At 38.1% G+C, this 20,220-nt stretch overlaps 1 protein-coding gene across 2 annotated transcripts in view; it reads left to right on the top strand.

The window, feature by feature from the left end:
- Window positions 1-20,220, top strand: part of SLC2A13 (solute carrier family 2 member 13) — a 170,836-nt gene that overhangs the window by 125,478 nt on the left and 25,138 nt on the right. For both annotated transcript variants that reach the window (XM_052789428.1, XM_052789427.1), the window contains exons 6-7: window positions 541-661; window positions 13,858-13,983. In XM_052789428.1, coding sequence (XP_052645388.1) covers window positions 541-661; window positions 13,858-13,983 — 247 coding nt within the window. The remainder of the gene's footprint in view (window positions 1-540; window positions 662-13,857; window positions 13,984-20,220) is intronic.

Here is a 20,220-nt window from a genome sequence, read left to right as displayed (position 1 = left end):
GGAAGGGAACTTTTCCCTAGTAGATGTTATGTGTGCTCTTTGAAACGAGATCAGAAATTGCTGTTGGGCTTTCTGGTGGTGTTTTCATGAAAAGTCAAATTTCTCTCGTTTCACAAAGAGAAGTAGAGTCAATGAAAAAGCTGATGGTATTACCTATTTTACAGGAAAGCCTGCAAATCAGGGTGTGGGAGTGGGAAGAAGTGTGATCTCAAAGTCACTATTAAATTTTACCTTTACAGCATTATTTTCAACACCAAAAAGAATATATCCATTCATTCATGCAGTCTTCAATTCCACACATTAAAAAAAAGTCTCAACCTGTTAATTTAATATCTGGACATTAAACCTGATGCACTGGATTTTAACATCTAGCCTAAATCAAGATGTGGATGTAGCAAAGGGTATTTTTCTTAGGCTCTCATCACAACTCCTTAGCGAATGCTGTGTGCCTTGCCTTCCCAAGCATAGTTCAGTTCAATAGGGAATTATTTAATGTACTCTGGAGAAAAGTATCACATTGTTCTTTATCTGTATTTTTAGGTACTGCTGTAGCACTCATTATCCTAGCTTCGGGATTTTTGCTATCAGCTCAGGTCTCGCCAAGAATCACACTTAATCCACCAGATCCTTCACATCAAAACTCTACCTGCACAAAATACAGGTGAGATTTCATGATCATTCATCCAATCTTCTTGAAGGTTGTTTCCAGTTAACTGAGTTTTACAACCTAGTGTGAGTAAGATACAATTATTCCTAAAGTCTAGTACAAGGAACTAACTAGATACCTAAAGTTTAAATCCTAACTTCTCTCAATAGAGAAAATTACACTCTTTGCTTAAATGATCTGACTAATCCTTTGGAATTTCTTGGACTAAATAAGGTGGTTAAGCGGCAAATTCCACACTTGAGATCTCCTCTGTTATATCTCACCTGCCGCAATTTACAGTAGACATAAAAGTTAAGAATATTTTAGAAGTAATTTGTAAAAATGCTGTCTGTTTTTCATCTACTTGTAGATTTGTCATGTATAACAGCTGTAAACTCTTCAAGAAGATGTGTTCCTTGCCTTTTGTTTTCCTGAGTGGAAAAAAAACAATCTTCAGATAATTACAGACCAATTAACAATTAAAGTAAATGTGATTTTTTTGACCTTTGTTTCTGTAGTGGGTAGAAGATGCACTTTCATGCGCAATCATAGTTTCAAGTAACATTACTTCTAGGGTGTTAGGAATGTGTCATTTTCTATATTTTGGTTTTTTATTCACATGTGAGTGCTGTTATGTTCATTTACCTGGCAGACTAGAAAATTCCCTATTGACTGAAGACTAGTTAAATGGCTGAAGAAATTCTTACTTACGTTCAAAACCTGTTTTACATGTGTTTGCAATAGAGGTAAATATCAAGAAATGAGTGGTATGCTTCTAGTTTCCTAGCAATATTGGCTAGGAATATGGTTCATGGCTTTTCGTATGCCAACACAATGTCTTGGATGAAAGATTCTGAGGATTTGAAGCTTTATAGATGCCTGGAAAGGGGACAGAAGGTCTTCAAAAGAGCGTAAATAGATGCTAATAACTGGAACATTAGATACTACCAGATATGAGAATCCCTACATGCAAATACCTATATTTTTAGTTGTTTTCTAATGCAGAATCAACTATATTTTGCAATTTTTGAGATATGCCTATACAGTATTTTCAAGTGGCAAGTAATCTGGTTAAAAGGTGCAAAGAGGGCAAGAGCTTCCAAATGCTCTCCTTTCAGAATAAGATAACATTAATAGCAGGATGTCGAAAGGATTTGCCTAGGACTTAAGTTAATTACTTAGAAAGGATGTTTGGAGAGCACAGATGCACCATTTGCAAAACTAGTTATTTGTTATCTAGTAAAGGTAGACTATTATATAACCTGAAACAGTATAAAAACTGCGTAGAAGAAATATGGCTAGTCCACCTTAAGAAGTAATGAAAAATTATTTGACACAGTTTTCATTTTCCAATTAACCACAGCTAGTCAGGAAGGAAATTTAGAGTCGCTGTGGCTTGCTCAGTGTGCACTTCTGGGCAAAAGCATGAAAAATTAAAGCAGGTAGTTCTAGTAAAGGCACGTTGTTTCATGAATTATGGGAATATTTTAATGTGTCATAATTTCTGTTTCTGACATGAAGTGAGCAAAAGCAGGTATGACAAATTCAAAGGGTCTAGAAAAGAGCAATAGAAGAATTGAAATATTTTCATTTGGGAATATTTTGAAATAGGAGGAGTTCTCTTAGTTTACAGATAAAAGTGAACACATAGAGGGGGATGTGAAATAATGAGCAATGTATGAGAAAGCTTTAGTTGCTCCTGTTTTAATCTTATAGTATACCTTGGTGAAGAGACACAAAAGCCAGGAGAATTGAAACTAACAAATGAATGCAGTTGCCTACAGATCACGGAATTGGGCTACAACACCCACTATGTAAAACGATGTAAAAAAATTAGGCATTTATATGATTAATAACAACTTTCACACTTGTGTATCTCAAACTATATTTGGGATATCAATTTTCATGCTTTAAAACATCACCAAACCCTGACCTTGCTAGAGCTGGAGGAAGGATATTCCTTCAGCGTCATGAATATTAGTGTCTGTTATGGAAGGTGATATCAGCCACTGACTCCGTAGCAGGAAGCCTCAAAATTCCAGGTGACTTCAGCCAAGGGAGCAGTAAGTGCAAGAAATATTGTTTGCTTTCGGCGCAGATCAAGGGAAGAAAAACATCTTAAACATTTTGTCTTTAGTGATGTTTCAGAGGAGCTTAGTTTTGGTGTGCCTTTCTGCCAAGCTCTTGTATCTACACATAGAGAAAATACGTTAATTTATTCCTTTATCTAAATTATTTCTGGACGGGATGACATACAGCCATACATTATATTTGGACTTGGAAAAGTGGCTGTTCAAGATACAGGTATGCCTGCTTTCTGTGCACGTGGTCAATAAGCTGAATGAAATTTTAAAAAATGTTTTTGTCATCAGAAAGTAGATGGTGTCTTCACCATTCCATCCAAGTTAGAAGAACTTCAGCATAACATGCATGGTCTTGGAAGGAAGAGGTGGTGGGGACTGCAAACGAAAGGAAAGCTAAAGGCTGGGCTGCATTTTGGGAGGCTTGCCTCTCTCTCTCTCTCTTTTGGCCCTGAAGGTATTCCCCATGGCAGTTATGGAGTTGGGTCAAAAAGATTCTCAAACCTGAGGATTTGGAAGTAAAAGTCTACTTTGCATAATGCCAGTCTTGCATATTTTCTATGCTGCTCTAAGAATAATGGCATTAAAGGAGCTGTACAGATAGCCAGCATGTAGGGTAGCAAATGTTACTATAGGGATAGTTAGATAAGATATCAAATCAAAGTAAAATAAAGTAATCTAATGGCAGTGGTGTCTTGCTGTTAATCCATATTTTAGCTTGCTTCAGTGTAACTGCTGGTATCCCATATTGCTTAGCATTGTATCTTGCAAGCCTTGAAGAGGTCTAAGAAAATTTTGGAAAAGCAAAAGACAGCAGGACTTCAGAAGATCAACAGGTAATGCCATCTCTCTGTAGCCACCATAGCCACATTTAAATATGTGTGCCTACACAAATGCAGCTCATAGACTTCATCTAATGGTGATGCAGTGCTTCTCTGTGGTAAGGTACACTTAGAGCCTAAACCTGTTTGTAGCTTGGCCATCTTAGAGTATGGGGGTGTTTTGTTTCCTAAATATAACTTGTATTTGTCTTTGCCAAAATGTATTTATAAGTTATAAAAACATAACTAAAATGTATTTTGCTGACAGAACTTTCACTGATACTGTGCAGGGTAAAAATGCTTTTTATGTTTGCACATCCATTGGGTTAGTTAGAGTAAGCGGGGGTGTCCATTATGGAAGCCTTAGAGCTACCACAAACAGTTTGTTGTTCCCACAGATCCATATTCCTCTGCACAGATTAATTCTTGCTGCTAGAATAATAATGAAGATAGAACAAACTAGCAAATAAAGAACACGGTCACTGTCCTGATTCAGAAAAGCACCTAGGGCTTGAATACTACATTCTGAGAGAGCTGTGCCATGCAAAGAGAGGTACAGGTTACCTGTACATGCTTGCAGAAAACAAACCTGTAAGATAGGCTGCAAATATCAAGTAAAATATTTTCATTTGGTGTAGACATGTATATCATAGTTGACCAACAGCCAAAAAATAATCTGTAAATCAGTGAAAAAAATTGAATGTAATCCTCATTCACAAGGACATCATGGAAATAACGCAAACCCAGCAAGACACCCTGAACACTGAAATTCTCTTTGCCTCCTCACAGGTGGAAGTGGGTGGGTGTCTTATTGAGGAAAGGCAAGGTGAATGCTCATCTGTGTGCCATCCTTAAATTAAACTTCATTTTCACACTCAAACCTGTGTAAGCTTGTATAAATGTTTGCAGTGTGACCAGTTCTCTTCTTCAATCTTAATCTCTTCAGCAGCTGTGATCTGTTACTTAACCATCAAGGCTGCAGAGAAGCTCAGAGGTAAATTTAAGAGTACAAAACAGCACCATCCCAAAATTTGTCATCTTAAAAATTAAGATAAGCTAGCCATTCCTATTATTATTCTGACTACTCAAAATTCTCTAAACATGTTCCCTTTTTTGCTGGGGACTTGCCTCATTCTGGAAGGAGGTCAAGGTTAGGGCATGTGCACTAGTTACCCTACTGCCTTTTCCCAGTCTTTAAAGAATCAAAGGTGTGACTGTCCCACTCTACCTTCCTCTGGGACATTCACCTATTTCTGGAAAACTACCATTGTCCTGTTGCCTTGTGTTCTTGTTCTTTTTGTCTCCTTTCCTTCATGTGTCTGTTACTGCACTTCTTGAGACTTGGTCAGCTGTAGAAGACATAATGTGAACTTGTTCTGCTTAAGCAATATTTTTCACCTCAGCTACTATATGAAAATGGTAACTTTTATGTTGAGCTTAAGTTAACCCTGAGGCTCATATTCTAGGGAAATGATACCTGTGCACAAGAACTTTCTCAGGTTCCTTCCCAAACTGATTGTCTTCAGAGTTTGATTAAAATAATACAGGCAGTGCCAGCTGTGCTGGGCACACAACGGCTCTGTTGTTCATCTTTGAATTAGTCACCCTCACATGGTTAATGTTCCTAAGCTCATTGTACAGATACACACCACTGAGATGAAGGCACCAATATTTAGTACTCTTACACAGCAATTTTACAAGATAGCTAATAGGCAGAAATACATATTTTCTTTATGAATTTAGCAAAAGTATATCATTGTGATCAGTCCTGAAAAATGCAGCTAACCTAGTAACTGAAGCTGGTTTTATTGTATTTAATAGCCTTAGGATAAACATAGTAAGTATATTAGCTATTATACTTTATTTTGTTAACTCATTGACAATCTGATTTATCTGCAAGCTAGACATCAGTATTCTTCATACTGTCACTGTATCATAGAACCAGTATTTTTTAAAAAATTATTCTCATTTTATGTTTCTAATGTCAAAGTGACTGAGGTACTGGTTGTTCTGATAAATGAGAATTGCAATAATAAATATAGCAATGTTTTTCTGCTATTAAGGTCAGAAGATTATGAGTATTCAAAGAGATAAACATGTTTGAGAATGCTTTTGCCAGCTCTTATGAAATGTAGTTAAAATTCTGATAGACAACTGTAAAATGACCTCAACATAGTCTTGAAATCTATGAAGTAGATAATACAAGGATTTATCGCTTGGTAATAATTTTCCATTTGCTGGCATGTTGCTCCTATCAATCAAAACTTGTAATTTAATTTAAAATCATAAGGGATAGGAAGGAATATGTCAGTTCTGTGTAGTAACATCTTTAATGTGAATGAGAAAAAACTCCTCTCATCAGTTTAAACACAAAGGTCTGAAAAGTTACTTACCTAAACTATAATGTCTGTGAGTGTAATGCAGACCCTGTAACCATTGTTAACATTTCCACTTCTTTGTCTTTGATTCAAACTCTGCATTACTGAGGGAGCAAGGTGATATTTGTATAGTAACCTATTAACGCTTCACTTCTCCACTAATACTTCTAAGACTTTGCTGTTTAAAAAAACCTGAAACAATGTTTGGAGAATTATTTTGTAAAATCTTCCAAAGTGATGGTGTTATACTTTATATGGTCTGCAGGTTTTATTCATACAAGGATGATTTTAATCAAGTTTGAGCAAGGCTTGTACCTGATCTACCCAGAAGCGGGGACTATAGTACTTATGTGTAAGGTCTGTTTGGAAGAGTAGTTTTAAAAGCAAAGTATTCTATGGAGATTGCCATTATGCTCAAAATAAAGGTACATGTAAGTCAGTTGTTTCTGTTATTTATTGTCTTTGTTGCTCAGTTCCAGGCATGAATCAGGAAGCTGTTGTGCTGGGGGCTATATAAATTCAGAAGAAAAGATCATCAAAGACAAGAGACAATTGATACTGATGTGCAGCTACGTCAGGACACTTTTCATGTGGTGTCAGCATTCCAGCACAGTCTGCTGTCAAGGTGCTTAGAGTAGTAGTGTTGTAGCCATGATGATGTAGGGACTTGAGGAAAGCAAGGTTTGCAGAGAGTAGTTTCCTTTATAGGACTATGATAGATAGGAAAAATGGATGAGCCGTCAGGGTCCTCTTCAGTTCTAAAGCAGAAGTAGCAAACACCAAGAAGCCAAAAACAGTTTCTCTGAGTTTATATAAATTGTGTTGCTTAGTTGAGGCATGTAAGTCTTTGGAAAAGAGAGTTTAAGGAAAGTTTGAGTAGAGCTAATGCATTTTTATGTGGCTGGCATGTCCAGAAGGATAAGGATTCAGTACTGGTCTGAAACTTACCTAGGAAGGAGTCACTGAAGAACAGTCTCAGTGGACTAGATGGAGCAGGAGCCTAATTTGAACATGAGGAAGGGTTGATGATACTTGAATGTAACTGTGATTTAGATCTGTTGGAATAGCTGTGTGGTAAATTACGGAACTGCAGGTAGCATATGAGTACTGTGATTATAAATGGTAGCTTTCCCTTGTGAACATCACTGAGTGGATACATGTGTTACCTAACGGACTGCCAGTAGATCTCAGCAAATAAACTTCTGTCATTTGGTCTCCTATTATCGCAGGAAAGTGCTCTTGAAGTCCAAGTGAGTTTTTCTCATTCTTTGTTGAATATTGTATTTACTGTGTCACAGATATGACAGGTTGATGTGGGATCTTGCAGTTGCCGTGCATTTTAACTACTTAAATCATCTCTTATATTCTTGGCCAGTGATATTTAATCAGAATTTAATGGTTAGCTTTTGGAAGCAACACAGGAATCATCAGAAGTATATAAGGAAGTGCTTTATTTCATGCCTGAAGTGCAGTGAAGCATGTGGAAACAGCACAAGACCTCAGCCACAAGCACCAAGCAGTTTTAAGCAAGGTCCTAGTACCTAACTGAAATGAGTTTGTGTGTAAAAATGAAGTAAGTCATTTACAAGAAAAAGACTAAGCTCTTTAATTGTGTAGCTGGCTGAAAACTAACTGCACCAATGTCCTCACATGTCAACAGAGCTGATAAATCTACTGCAATATTTGTCCAAAAGTCCTTACATTTTTGCTGTGTTGAATATCTTGGCTGTTTTTCTTGTTTGGATTCATCATTTGCCAGTGTCGCTTGTTGAGTCCAGTTGGGTAGGGATGCTCTGAACAGTGATACTCAGCTCAGCTATCATGGCTGTTTTCTTTCAGTTGAAGCTGCTGGAGGAAGAGACCTTGTCTGGTTGTAGATAGGAGCATACAAGCACAGAAGCAAGGAAAGCTTGATTCCAGTCTGTTGTTTTGTTATAAGGAGCTGGAAAGCAACTACACAGCATTCTAAGAGAGGTAGAGGATTGTGTGCATAACTGATCTTGAGAGCAAAGAGTGAACCTGAGGGCATACCAGCTAGGATGAAAGATCCACCTAGCCTAGAATCATGTCTCCAGTATGGCAAACAGCAAGCTGGAAAGAGTAGAAAGAGCACAATCAAAGTCACATTCCCTTCCAGCCTGTGGTGATTTGCAGCTTATGTTCTCTTTGGGTGGTATGTACTAATCCTCAGTAGATATTGCAAGATCCTCCTGTCCCTATGTTGAGCCTTTCCTGCCTGAGATGTTTTTTATTGTTCTTAAGTTCTATGAGCAAAACCTCGTTCAGCAATATGAATACTTACATCATGCAGAGCAGGATCAGTGGGGTCAACAAGCTTACAACGGTGGAATTTATTCTGTGGAGAAGACCAGGCATGAGCAAAATGTCTTGCATGTTGTGAGTGTATCAGATTTTCATGTATAGCTGCTACCTCACATGCAAGAGCTGATTGTGCAGCATGTGCTCAGTGAGACTGATGAATCTAAAACAAGTCGAAAAAGTCCATCCCCCAGAAACATCCATATTTGTGGACATTTTGTTTCTCTGGGAGGTTGTTCATGCTACCTATGTAGTAGAATATTATGAAATCAGGGGTTACATTCTGGAAAAGAAGGACATAGTCCACAATATATTATCTAGCTCAGTTTGTATTTCTGTAACTGGATGACAGGAACATATTAATATAGTTTTATAATTGGATAACAGGATATGGAAGGCAGAGTTGAAATTTCCTTAAAATGTGGCAAAAGTGAAAACTGATTAAATGTTTTGAAATTAACAATTCAGAAATTGAGGTTCAGCTTGAAAAAGACAAAATAATCTGGCAAAAAGAGAAATGGCACTTGCAGAGCAAGGGCACTGGGCAAAGGTCTTTTACTGTTAAATCACTCAACAAAAAGTGGCAAGGTACAATTTGCAGCTCAAATTAAGAGACTCCTGAGAATTGTGGGAGAGTCATTACTTACAAGGTCATTTTACAAATTTAAAGCACAAAATGTAATCACAAACCAAATGTAAGTATGGAGTATTCTAAGCAGTGGAGCAAAAGCAGGGGAAGAAACAATTCTGAACCTTTCATTGGCACCTGGAGGGTCAATTAGCAGGTCAGAGATTTTATGCAATCTTTTTAGAGACTGCACTAAAGGCTAGTGAACTACTCTGTTAGGAAGAAAGAAAACAGTAATTTTGGTATCAAGAAAAATGTACACAGCTAGCCAATTAATACTTCATCTATGTACTTTAAGTTCTCTGTGAAAGGGGAAGGCATTGTGCTCTTTGGAATCAACCTGTAACCTCAGGAACAGTTCATCAGGCAGGCTGCTCCAGAGCAGAGCATCCTGAAAGCTGGTGGTGCTCAGGCTGGCAAGAAATTGCTAGCAAGGGACCTTGAAGTTATGCTTTCTAGATGTCAGATATTCCCATTTGGTCAGATGAAGAAGACTTAAGAGCATGGAAGCCTTGACTGTGTTGGCAGAATCAGAGTGCGGAATTGCAGGTTTGGGGATATCTAGTCTCCTAATGGTCTGTCAGCTTGTCAGTGAACATGCTCTGACAGTGAAGCAGGAACCCCGAAATCCCATTCCATGGCAGGTTCCAATAAACTGAGGGGCCATGCTACTGAGACTTTTGTTCTGTAGACTTCATGCCACTGAGCTGCAAACAAGCTGGGCATCTTTGGAATTCTGGAGCCTTACATTCCTGGTTGTTGTTATTCTGCTACATAGGCTGAAGCATCTGAAGTCTAGACACTTGCCTTCTTGTTGGGTTGCCTAGGAGCCCAGCTAGTGAGCAGGGAGGGAAATAGGCACGCTGCAAAACCTTTCTGCTGTAATGCTGCCTGGTTTCATCAAAATCAAATCATCTCTCTCAGGTATTTCAATCTTGATGTCAGTCTGATTGAGAACCATCCTGCCTGGGAATTTTCAGCTGGCTTTTCATGGAGGAACCTTTTTACAAGACACTAGCTCAGGACCTTAGCACGGATATAAATATTTCATGATAAAGTGCAGGAAAGACATTTCCCATTTATAATTGGATGCAAATTTCCTTTCCTACATAGTCATCCTGGAGTGTTCTGGTATAGAGCTTTCAAGGCCATAACTGATCTGTGGTATAGATTTGAAGAAGTGTCAGTATTTTTATAGATTTATACTCTGACATACGTTTGGGTATATCTGGGTAGGGCTGATAAGAAGGTACATTTGAGGACAGGAAGGAGCTCTGTAGTAGATAGTTTCATGTCTGTAAGTATTGGGCATTTATTTTCCTGGTATGTTGTGTGTCCTAATTTATTTACTTCACTATGAACATGTATGTAATAATATGTGCTCAATTTCAAATTGTTTAAATATTTTTGTTTAACAAATAGTAATGGGGCTAGAGTGAAGAAGAGCATAAGCCTGAAACTACTGTATATTTTATTTCCATTTTTTGAGAGAGAAATTTAAAGTAAACAGCCTCAGCACATAATCTTTTTCAGTTGTTTTTAAATTGCTTCTTTTAAAAAAAAAATCTTCCTTGCTTATTTCATGCTGCATCTTCAGTGATCATTAGTCTTTATTAACTGATACAGATTTCTTTAATGCATTATGAAACAGTTGTAATGTGTATATGTTGGGATTTTGGAGGAAAAAACCATCCATCTTCATCTTGGAAAAAGCAATGACTACCTACCTCATCAAAGTCAACATAAAAATTTTATATCAGTGATAAAACAGGGCACAGAAGAATGCTAGATGGTCTGAATAGCAACTGCCTACCCTAAGTCTGCTGGGAGTTAGATTTGAAAGGACTTTAAGTCTTACATATTGAATTTCTGGGTTTCCTCTGACATAAATTGGTCTTGTCTCTAAAACCTAAAGTCAAAGCCTGATTGTATGAACTCACTATATAACTAATGGCAGAAAATCCTAACCCAAAGGTAAAGGGTTTTAAAATATTTGTTATTTAACTTTTCAACCTGAAAGACAAGCTTCAGAAAAGCTGTGGAAAATAACCAAGCTGTGGAAAATAATAATTTTAAATTATTTAAACTGTTATGAGTAACTATAACCTCTGACATTTGGCATGACATGAAATCCAGAAGCCTTTATTATGTTGAATGCCAGCTGGAAGACACAGTTGTGCATAGCCAATAAGGCCCGAGGAAGAGCTGAATTAACAGCCATGTAGGCAGACACTAGACTCAGTAATCAAATTTCTCATATTTTTTCTGGACTGCTAGATGGGGAGGGAAGAATAAATAAGATATTTTCTGCTTCCCAATTGACTGGTTACTGATACCCAATGCCATATGAGGTTATGTGGAGTTATCTGTAGATCGAGCCCCGTAGGACAGAACAGACAATACACAGTTCAGTTCTGTCATTCATCTCGTGCATCAGTATTTGTGAGGACATTGAGGGAAATGATGACGCATCCAATCCCCATCCTGTCCTCTGCTGGCAACATTATAACGATGACACTCATAGCTGTGTGTAATTGTTATTCCTCTGCATTCCTGTGTCTTGCTGATGTTCTGGCTGGTGTTGGGTATTTGACTATATTTCTGCTTGAAGTAAAACCTAAAAGGAATAAATCTAGAGAAACCTTGAATCCTGAAATTTTCCAAAGAGAATTGTTGCCTAAAGTCCACTTTAATGTGTTAAATTTTTCACATGGCGTTCACATTGGATATAATTTGCATATAGTTGACTTAAAAATCCATTGCTGCACTTGATAGCATGTAGTATTTAGAAATGGCTGCTTTCTCTGCCAGGATGCCATGCTGGGTGTGCTAGCACCCTGGGTCTTTTTAGAAATTCATGTTGTTAAATGGTACCTTGATATACAATGTAATTTGAGTGGAAGATGTTCTACAATTTGAAAATCATATGCCAGCATCCTGTTTGATATCATAGGATTCTTTTCATTAGGAGTTGCTATAATTTTTTAGTTATTTTTAATATTATTATTACATACTTAAACACACTTGTGATTTATAAAAATGTTTTTATTCATCTGCAGTCCTCTGTTCTTGTCAACTGTTTTGGTTGCTGCCATTGCTGTCCTAATATTGATTAACAAAATGTAGCTAAGTCTCACTAATGTAATATTGGAATTTTCCTTTCCTTTCATAATTGATAATTGCAGAGTTATGATTTTCTCATTTATCTTTGCAAGAGAATAAATGTTTACTACAGTTAGATGATTGACTTCTACCTGAAAGTTTTGTTTCATCTCCATTGTGAAAATATTTTCTGCGGTTTATCTCTCTATTAAGAGCTGATTTAACGCAGCTTTCCTAAAATTTAAAAAAAAAAAAAAAAAGCTCTTCAAACCTGAATTTGACCTATCAGTTAAGCAAGTGGATGGTCTACTTTATAGATTTATTTTCTAAAATGTAGACAACGTGGAAATTCTGCAATAATTTGATAATTTAGAAAGCACACAATACCAAAGAGCGCAAATTTCTGAAATGTGGGAGAAGTAGGAAATTGTTTTTAATGCTTTCCCAGCCCTCTTTTTTGCCAACTACCATATTAATTGACCTTATAACTCTTTTAGAAACATCAAGTAAGAAAAGTTTGAATGACTATATTTTAAATGTGTACTTTCAGACTTTTTAAATCCATATGATCTGCTTTACTGATCTGGGGACTTTGTTATACAGTTACTTTTACTTTTTTTCTCATCATGGTATAGTAGTTTAAGCAGATTATTTCTTCATTCACTGAGTCATTGTTATGATGAAGATACACACTCAGAAAGGATTATTTCCTTGGTTTTGTTGTTACAGGGGTATATGTTGAAGCTATTTTGGTCACTTTAATTATACATTTCCAGATGTTACATTTCAAAGTTTAATTTTAATTTCAAATTTCCAGACTTATTCCATGTCGTATGGTTTTCCATTCTCCTATTTTTAACTCCTGAAGTTATCCCTTAGAATATATTAGGGGCTTTACTGATGAGAATGTATCTCTGGATCTGAGATGGCTTCTGGGGAAGATAAACGCCTGGGTAGTTTAACCACAGTAGCAATGGTCTTGAGCATTTGCAAGATCTGGGGAGGCTTGTGCCAGAAGTTTTCAGATAACTTGCACTGCATGAAGGGGTTTGGAATACCTTCATAGCTCACATGCCCAGATCCCACTCAGTTTGTTCTCAGGGGCAGGTTTTAGCCTGACACTTAAGTGAAGTATTTGTAGGGCACTTTGCGTCTAGTTTCCCGGTAGTCAGTGGGGATGTGGTCAGTGCAACCAGTGGAGTCTGGAGAACAGTTTTACAGTCTAGTCACTTGGATAGCTTGCAAGATTGCATTGAGGAAACTTTGCCTAAATGTAAGCATCTCTTGCTCTTTGAGACTCCACAAAAAGTCAGAGATACCTGTATGGAGCTCGCAACTGTGATGCGTGGGAATGAACTGCAAGAGCACTGCACACTCTGCAGTGACAGGTGAAGGGCAGGCAGGATATTTTTGGGCACTAGATGCATGTATGTGAATTGGCTCCACTGACGTATTGACTCCTTCCATTGAATATAATCGGAACTCAGGCGCTGAGTTCCCACATGGAGACACATGGTCTCGTGATCTCAGACTGACTCCCATATCCATATGTGCCCAAATCCTAGTTTGGTTATTAGGTATGATGTGTAATTCTTTCTCTTCAACCCCAACCTGTATTTTTAAAATTAAAATTCATTCCATGAGTGAATTTTCCTACAGCCTGATCAGGTGTCACTGGGAGATTTGCAACTGGGCCACCAAAAATGTGGTACAGAAGAAGGCAAAAGCAATCTGTATTAGTTTTTGGGCAGTTTCTATTATCTTGTCTCCAACACTGACAACTTGACTATGTGCATCCCAAGACTGATTAGGAGATGCTGTTGGTTTTGACATGTACAAATGAATAAAGTGTTGCTTAAGTATTTATTTCTTTCTCTTTCAGTTATTGTAATGGATGTATGTTAGATCCAGACTGTGGTCTCTGCTACAAATTGAATAAATCAAGTGTTGTTGAGTCCTCATGCATTCCTGTTGATAAAGATTCTACAATGAAAGCAGCTTGGGGCAGGTATGTCACTTCAAGATTTTCTGGTCTTGTGCTGTACTGATGGTGTATTTTATGCTATTGAGAATGCTTTTGCTTAAAATGTTACTCTTAGGATGTTCTGAAAGACAAAAATAACTTGGCATTGTCAAAAATGGGTGATTACATTGTAACAACTGTTATAAATAAAAGCTTTGACCCTGATGTGTGCAGCCAGTTTGGTGTAGTCTGCCACTTAAAAGTATGGCAGAAGTGCACTAGCAATTAGGAAAATTACTTTTCCTTGATGTCTTCATTCATTTGAGGTGGCATATTCCCTAGGTATACACTTAAAGCCCTCTGAATTAATTTTCTTTTTAAATGCTTTAATTAAACCACACTTTTAATATTGGCCTACTAAAGAAACTGAGTTGCTCAGCTCAATAATCTAAAATGATAAAAATGTGAAAAGTTCAAATTGTCAAAAGCATGGTTTGTGGCCACAGATTTCTGTGTTACTGTGCTTAAAAACAGTGTCATGCCATGCGTTGCACTTGGGGTGTAAAAATGTGTGCATTCATAGATAAGTCCCAATGCAACTTCAAAATACATCACACCTCTTTTTCTTAAGCAGCACAAAGATTCCCTGTGAAGTCACAGCAAGTGACTTCAAGTTTTCTGAAGTATTGATTGTTCTTAAGGAATGGCTTTATGAGCTGAAACAACATCAAGTAAAGGCTTTATCAATACTTTAATAATGATTAGGGCTTGGATTAGAGTTTTTAGAATGGTTCAGTGTCACAAGGGAATTATATAATTACTGCTGATAAAACCTTCATGCCATAATTCATCTATGCCACCCACATGCCATAAACATACTTGGGAAATAGGCAAAGGTTCGTGTGGTGGTTTGGGCTTTCTTATTTATTTATTTTTTTAATTTTCATGTGTATTTCTCAGAAGTTAAAACCAAGTGCCTTAGTGGCAGTAAGTCTTATTGGACAGAGGTTGGAAGGTACGAAAACATCTACCAATTGTAGAATCATTAATTTAAAATTATTCTAAAATTGCCTTCCTTTTGATTTCAGTACTATTAGAATGTTATGCCTAGTAGTTCACTCCAGATGCAGAAGGGGGTAGTTTATATTCTTTGTAATCCTAATTTAAAAGCACTGTGATAATTTTGGGGCTATTACTGTTATTAATAAGTAACTGTGAAAACGAAAAAATCTCATCCGTCTTTCTTGTTCTGTGGCTGTCTTCAATGGCACATTATACAACGTACCTTGCATGTTACTTAATATCCTGATGTGCTCTGCAGTATTTGGACTCTCATATGTGTAAGGTAACAGATCTCTGTATTGCAAGTCAACGTTCATTTCATATAGGCTGTTGTTTTAAGTAGCATGTCTGTAGTTAGCAAAATGGTACTAGCATGCAGGAAGACTAAATGGGAACATAAACTTGTTATGCATAGTTGATAGATAAAATCAAACTTTATTTATTAAGCAGTGTTATTGTATAACGTAGTAAATGTGGGCATCGGTAATCCTTTTATATTCATGATTCACTCTCACTAACACTCCTTGCTGTACAGCATATTGGAGCAAATTAGATAGGAAAGAAGAAATACTTCCTTTCCATATTGCAAAATACAGTATTCCCATATTGTACAATAATTCCATAGCATAAGGACTCTGTTCAAAATCTTTCAAGAGAAAATGAAACCATTTAAAATTTGTTATATTGGTAGTCACTAGAGTGGAAGTCCTGCCTTAAGATGGAAAACCAATAAAATATCCAAATTTCTTTTACCAAAGATTGTATGCTCATCCCTGTTTCTAGTGTTTCTTTCATTAATTTCTAATCTCGTCTCCACCTGGTCTGTGTAATCAGGCAGTTTTCTAAAAGCCATTCCCTCAAGCTGTGAAATGTCAGGTGGCACCCTCTGTGCATTCCAAGCCCTGTGGAACAGGCAAGCATTTCACCTCCTCACAGGTATGTCTATTTCTGCTTAGTGGTCCAGAGGGAATCCCCATAGATTTTGGCTTCCAAGGGTTCACATTCACGTAACCTCCCGAACTCTGCTTCCTCAAATCCTGAGTCTGCTTTACAGCAAAATCAGTCCCACAAAGCCATAGGATTTCCCTGCCAAGCGAGAAGATTGCTGCAGTGAAAATGGTGTGGTTATATCCCCAGTTGTGTCTCAGAGCAGCAGGAGTCCTCTATCTTTCTGGCAGCATGGGGAGAACAAGTGCCTAAGACAAACTAACAGCACTGGTGAAGAAATTACGTCTGTGCTGATGCTTGAAATTGCAGCCCTTCGTTTCACAAAGTTACTTTGTCACAAGCTAGACATACAGTGGCAGTTATTTCAAAAATACATGACATTTTTATGATCAGAAACTGGTTTAATAATTTGAAAGATGATTTTGTGATCTATGGACAGCTGATAACCATAATTATCACATGCAGCCTCTTTGTAACTCCTGTGTATTCTGACGGCTTCATGCCATCTAGTATTGGCTGAATGAGTTTAAATGGCTTAAAACATCCAGAGTTACACTGGCCTCATATGGCCAATTTATTTTGCCATTAATTTTGCTCAGGAGAGAAGGAAGACCCGAGCTATTTGGGATTTGTTGGACCTCTGTTTGCCTGAGCATTAGCAAAAGTGGCAGCTCTGACTATCCTGCCTGATGCAGGAGGTTCAGAGAAACGGCTTCTGCTGGACTTGGATTGACAGTGCTGTGTAGAGCATTTCACTGCTGCTGCGGTCACATTTTGTTTATGGTTTTCCTGCTGGAACGCTGGGAGCTGCAGCCATGGAGAGGTGCCTATGGTCACATCATATGATGTGTGTGCAGCCATATAGCTCTGCAGCCGTCTTAACCCCAACTGTCCTGACATTCACTCAGGGGCTTATCTATTCCTGATGTGTAACATACCAGCAAGGTGAGAGGTGCGTAGAGGCACCAACAGAGAAGGCCGTGTCATATGTTTTTTTAAAGATCTCTGCAGCTGCACAAGCTGACATAGAAAACCCTCCTGTTTACATATTTATAGCTTTGCCCTGTTCTTCACAGTTAGTCCCAAGGTACTTCGATAACACTGACATAACAGGCAATGTTTTGACCGTTATCATAAAATACTGTAAGGTATTTTTATTTGCAGGAAGTTTCCCCAGTGCCAACCTGGTGTACTAGACACCACCTCTATGTTTATTGTTAATCATATTTATTCGTTTACAGTATGTTCTACATTGAGAAGTTCTGGGGAGGGGAGGGAAGAGAGCAGAGATTTCAGTCTCCTGTGGCTGCCAGCAAGGCTGTTTATGTTGCTGTGGTTGTCATAGAAACATAGGGAGACAATTAGAGCATCCAAATGTTTTTCAAGAAGAATATAGCATTTTGGTCCTTTTGAATATAAGGGAACTCAGTGGCCAGCAGTGGCCCTGGGGGAGGGAGACCGCATAAGAATAAATCTGACCAAGTCCAAATCAGGCCTTGAAGCAGCATGGGTAATGTGCAACAGGTGCACTTGTAAGATCATACATGGAAGACAAAGAATAGAGATTTATTTTTTATTATTTAATCAGTTACATAAGCCTGACTGGTATTGGAATAACACAGAGGACCGTCTTGCCCAGGGCACCAGCACAGTCACGTGCTGTGCTGCCCTTGGTATTACTGAACCTGTTAACAAAACAACTGTTGACATGCAAACCTTGCTGCCTCCAGCTCTGCCCAGGGACATATAAAGGATGGTTTCAAGACAGTGAGCAAGAATATTCTTAAATTATTCACTTTGTAATAAAAGAAGAAGAGCTGTGTCTTCTCTCTCTGTGTGGTCTGAGGGTTCTGTGTTGGGACTCTGTTCTCTGAGATTTAGGGAAGTTTTGCATTTAGCAGTAGCACAGAAGGGCTTGCAGTTCTGTTCTCTTCATGAACATCGAATTATAAAATCCCCACAATGTCGATAAAAAGCATTATCTCGCTTTTACAGATGGGGATGCAATGGGAAAGTTCCAATATGAAGCTCAGGTGGCATGACAGAGGTCATGAGCAGAGTCAGTCTCAGCCAGGACTGAATGTGGAGGTGATTGCTTTCAGTTCTGTGCTTTCAGAGCACAAACCGAAATGTAGTTTTTCCCCACAATTACAATTACTCCCAGAGTACTCTTGGAAACCTTGAAACTTCTGTCCATGTAATTGCAATAACCCTAAAGGCCAGCCAACAATGCTTTAGAAGTAACTTTAAACTGCATTAATATTCTGACAGTTGAAAGAATAACCATGCAAGGAAAGGAGCTACTAATAGTGCCTTGACATGACATTAACCTTGACATGAGTATGTTGTCAAGACCACAGCAGGCCCACAGCTGTGAGCTAAAAGACTCTCATGAGTGACTCTGAGCAATCTCCCTCTGGAGAGAAAGATGTTGACTTTATACAGTAAACAAAATATGAAGAAATAACAACATCATCTGCAGATCAGAGAAAAGCCTCGAAGCCATCCTGTCCACAAAACTAGCTGGCAGGACTCCACAGTCCCTGAAGGAGGATGACTGGGAACAGAAATCTATAAAGGGAGAGGAGCTGAGTGATTTGCTTTCTTCAGCCATTTTTATTAACTTCATTAGAGGAACATCACCTTGCCACGGGAGTTTAACGCTTCATGGAGAATCCAGCTTTCATCGATATAAAGCATTCAGTGCAAAGGCGAGTGCAAGAAGAGCTCTGCATTTGGGAAGCTCTTCATTTTCCTCTGGCCAGTGCTCTCCTGAGCTCCTTCGTTCTGTGTAAAATTAATGGCATGTTTACAGATGCTCAGTAATGCTGCTGTGTGTCGCTCTGTGCCTGTTGCTCCTATCTGTCGGTTTACTGAGGAGTTTAACTGTATCTTGGAAATTTGTTCTGGGGTAAAGTGGGTTTAAATTACCTGGGCAATGTGAGAAAGCAGGTCAGGCAGGCAGACAAACCCTGGTTCCCAGCTTCAGGAGAGTTTCCACTGCAGGAATGAGCCTAACGACCCTGGCATTCAAGCCTGGATGCTAATTAGATTCCAGTGGTTAAAAAAAAAAGGGAGGGGGGGGAGTTCATTATCTGGATTCTCAGGCAACAGCCTGGTTTACGTCCAATGGGGGACATGCCAGTGTCTGTCACAGCCTCAGGAGTATTCTGGGGAGTTTTACATTCATACAGAGCTGCCTGTTGTCTAATGCATAGCAGATGAGACTGTTAAAATGATTAGAATACTTTGTAGCAACGTTAGATTTTTCTAGAAATGTCAGGTTCATTTTGCTGCTTGTAAATACAGACAGACATAAATAAGTTCATTACGCTTGTTTTGCTAGTCACTGTCTTATAAAGATGCTTTTGCAATGTGACAAGTACATTTGTAAAAGTTGCCGTGACTGCTTTACTAATGCCAAAAAAATGTATGTGCGTATTCACACATTTAAAGACTGAGAATCTATTTTCAGTACCTCATGGGGAATGGGTATATAGACCTTTCCTGTTACCACAGAAAGGCTAGCACCAGAGCAGCCTTCCAGGAATGAAGTACTCCTCTGTCCACGGGTAGACATTGCTTGTTTTGTCATGCAGGAAGTATGGGTAGAAGATTTTACTGCCGAAATGATGATTTGAAATCTTTCTACACCACCCTGCATTGAAAAGTGCTGCTTAATTCAACAGCAGTTAGAGGAGAAACTAGTATTTCTCTTACTAAGTCTTCAGATCAATAGATGAAGATTATACATAGGATTATGGTTCTCACATTAGTAGAAAGGTAGTAGAGGGAGTAAATGATTCAGGAAAGTAGCAGGATCTACAGAATATTTACATCTGCATGTATATTGGCAGCACTTAGAAGAGCTGCAGTTATAACCAGTAACCTTAGAGAAATTTCTTTCTGGACAATATGCTAAATATTTACTGAATTGAAATATTCATCACTTCAGTAGGAACCAGAATATAAAATCCCCCCCTCTCGTCTCTGAGATCATTTAGGAAAGGAAACTAAAATATATTCAGTTTCAAGTAGAATTGAATTCTGATTATCTTCACCATTGCCAGTAAGTATGGAAACCTGGAGTAGCAGGGTGACAGGACGGAATTCTATTTGTCCTGTTTGATTAGGAGTATGTACTTCAGCATAATAGTATCTAATACATGTTAGTGAGGTGTGCAAAAACAGAAATGAAAAAAAGATCTGAAAGCGATTACAGTCTTTGTCAGCCTAAAATCTAAGGCACAAGGTCTTTTCTGGGAGGAGGAT

Source organism: Harpia harpyja, chromosome 6 (assembly GCF_026419915.1).
Source record: "Harpia harpyja isolate bHarHar1 chromosome 6, bHarHar1 primary haplotype, whole genome shotgun sequence".
Lineage (NCBI taxonomy): Eukaryota > Metazoa > Chordata > Aves > Accipitriformes > Accipitridae > Harpia > Harpia harpyja.
The sequence above is the reverse complement of the archived record's forward strand: the minus strand, read 5'-3'. Positions and strand labels throughout refer to the sequence as shown.